We start from the raw sequence: 2833 nt of genomic DNA on the forward strand, positions 1-2833 counted from the left end.
AGTCATCAACCATTAAGCCATTTTTAAAACTATATTTAACAATGAGATATTAGTCATGTGCAAAAACTTAAAGCTAGAATTCCACACAAAACTTGTTACCACCCTTCCACTTGCATTAAGCTTAACCTCCTATGTTCTAACATAAGAAAAAATACATGTCAAGTAACAAGATCATACCATCATTAAAAAGTAAGTTTTTGCAATCTGGTTGGACACAAATGATTAAACTTTCTGTTATAACTCAAATTCACACCCAATTTACAATTTATAGGCAATACATAAAAAAAAAACACCAAAACAAAGGTAACATGTTTAATATTGTGCATTATAATACTATCAAATCACTCGTTCTTAGGATGAAACAACCTTAGACAAGGCCAAAACATGTTAGGAGGCTTAGACACTAAACTCTCCAAGCTGAAACAAAAAGTCCTGAATTGAGAAGCAAAGTAGATGCAATTTCCCTCACATCCATAAAATTCTTTAGCCAACAATGCAAAATTTGAGTCCTTACCTAAAACAAACGAAACATCACCCAAATCTTTAACATCCAACCATTTACCCCATTCTTGATCAAGCTTAAAAACTTCCACAAAAACATCTTTGGAGAAGTAACCATCGTAATACTTTTTATCATTAACATACAAATCAATCACATACAGACTTCCATCAAACTCTACTAATTGCTTCTTGTTTATATCGCAATTCATCGATACATGCATCTTGCTTTCACCGCAGCACACATTTTTCGGCGAAAACTGAAACAACTTCAACGACAAAGCATTGATCCAAAAAACTGTTCCCATTTTATCCACAACATAAACCTGACCCTTGTAAAGTATAATATCATCAAAATACTCATTTTCCGCACCATCATCCTTTAAGACGGTCTTTTTCTTCTTTCCGATATTGGAAACTTTCAAAGTTTTATCACTGCAGAGTTCGAAGACCATGCAACGATCTTCAATAGAAAACAAGATTACTTTACAAACATAACTATTAGGCTCAAAGCTGAAATCAATTTCAACTTTTCGACAAAGAGTATATAATTTGAACAACTCCACAACTCGAAAGTTCATCAAATTCAAATATTTTTCCATAGTCTCCTCAATTGTTAGTCTCTCATTAGTGAAGAGATCTAAGAGGTAAAGTTTGGAGGAATTTGGATCCTGAAAAACTTTAATGAGCCACCCTTTATTAGAACAAGAAGAAGAAGTTGAAGGGTTGTGATCATGAGATGATGGTTGAATACTATATATTTTGGTTTGGAGTAAAGAAAAAAAGTGATGTGGAATGCAAAGGTTTGGAGATGGATGTGAAAGAGAAGAACGCCACAGACAACATGTACCACGAAATCTAGTAACATCAATTGTAGTGTTCAGTTTTTGTCCAATAACTGTCCACAATTCTTTAGGAAGTTTTGAGATTGACATTTTCTCCACATTCACTTCAGTTCTTGACTTAGTCTCCTTATGTATACACCCCACTTTAAGTCTCCACCGTTCGTATAAGATAAAAAAAAAGTTCACTAAAAGATTCGATTTCATTAATTAAGGGAATGAATCTAGTTAACAAAATGAAAAGGAACCGAATCTTTTTTAACAGTCAAGTGCGGTAGGAAAACACAATAAAAAGGAACCAAAGGTTTTCTAAAAGTTTATTAGACTTGCGGCTGAAGAAACCAAATCTTTTTAAAAAGTTTATAAGAACTTACGGCTGAAGGAACCAAATCTTTTTTAAAAGTCGATTAAACTTGCTGCTGGAATTTAGGCGGATGTAGCTGGTTTCCAAAACAAATGGATAGAATATGTATTTATTTGATAAAGAATATTTGTATATAAATCTCACGTTATAACATGTAATTAATGATAAACTCTATATACAATACAGTCTCCGTAGTGCTATTTTCACACGGTTGATTTAAAGGTCTCTCACTCTCTTATATGATATCAAGAGTGAAAAAGATTCTAACCTAATTCTCCTCAAAAGTTGTCGTCGTCGTAGTAGCTCCTCCTCTTGCACCGCCGCTTCTCCTAAAAAACAGATGTCGTCGCTGCAGTAGCTTCTCCTTTTGCACTACCGTCGCCACCTGTCATCCCTTCTGCAATCTTCCACTCCCTCCCTTCCTCTAATTAGAGACAAGATCCCTTAATGTGTGGATCCAATAATTTACCTTGACACTGTCAATCAATATAATTAGTGTAATTATTATCAGCATTATTTGTTGTCTTATTTGCTTGTAGCATCTTAATTCATGCCTTAATCATAGGATCATGTATCTGCCATTATTTGCTATATATATATATATATGTATACTGTAATCACCAGAATATACAATAATATTATTCTTTACCTATCATTACATTTCCAACTTGATATCAGAGCACTTAAGTCCTGAAGGCTCTTGATCCAACACAAATCATGGCATCTGCTGCAGATTCAAAGTCCAGAAATGATCTCCCATTCACTGTGTCTGTCAAGTTGGACAGAGACAACTATCCACTATGGAAATCTTTGGTGATCTCTATAGTCAAAGGTTGCAGGCTCGATGGGCACATGCTAAGGACAAAGGAGTGTCCCGAAAAATTTATAGCTTCTACAGATTGAAGCAAGAAGTCAAATCCTGCTTTTGAAGATTGGCAGGCTCATGATTCACAACTCCTGGGATGGTTGATGAATTCAATGACTACTGAAATGGCAACACAGTTGCTGCAATGTGAAACCTCAAAACAACTTTGGGATGAAGCCCAAAGCCTAGCAGGTGCACACACAAGATCTCGAGTCACTTACCTCAAATCTGAGTTTCACAGCATTAGAAAAGGAGAGATGAAGA

At 35.0% G+C, this 2833-nt stretch overlaps 1 protein-coding gene across 1 annotated transcript; it reads right to left on the bottom strand.

Moving 5' to 3' along the window:
* Positions 1-219: 219 nt before the first annotated feature.
* Positions 220-1533, bottom strand: LOC127126063 (F-box protein At2g26160). Its single transcript, XM_051054911.1, has one exon. The coding sequence runs from the start codon at positions 1431-1433 to the stop codon at positions 342-344; it is 1092 nt and encodes a 363-aa protein (XP_050910868.1). The 5' UTR covers positions 1434-1533; the 3' UTR covers positions 220-341.
* Positions 1534-2833: the final 1300 nt, after the last annotated feature.

The sequence above is a fragment of the Lathyrus oleraceus genome, chromosome 3, assembly GCF_024323335.1.
Source record: "Lathyrus oleraceus cultivar Zhongwan6 chromosome 3, CAAS_Psat_ZW6_1.0, whole genome shotgun sequence".
NCBI classification, from domain to species: Eukaryota; Viridiplantae; Streptophyta; class Magnoliopsida; order Fabales; family Fabaceae; genus Lathyrus; species Lathyrus oleraceus.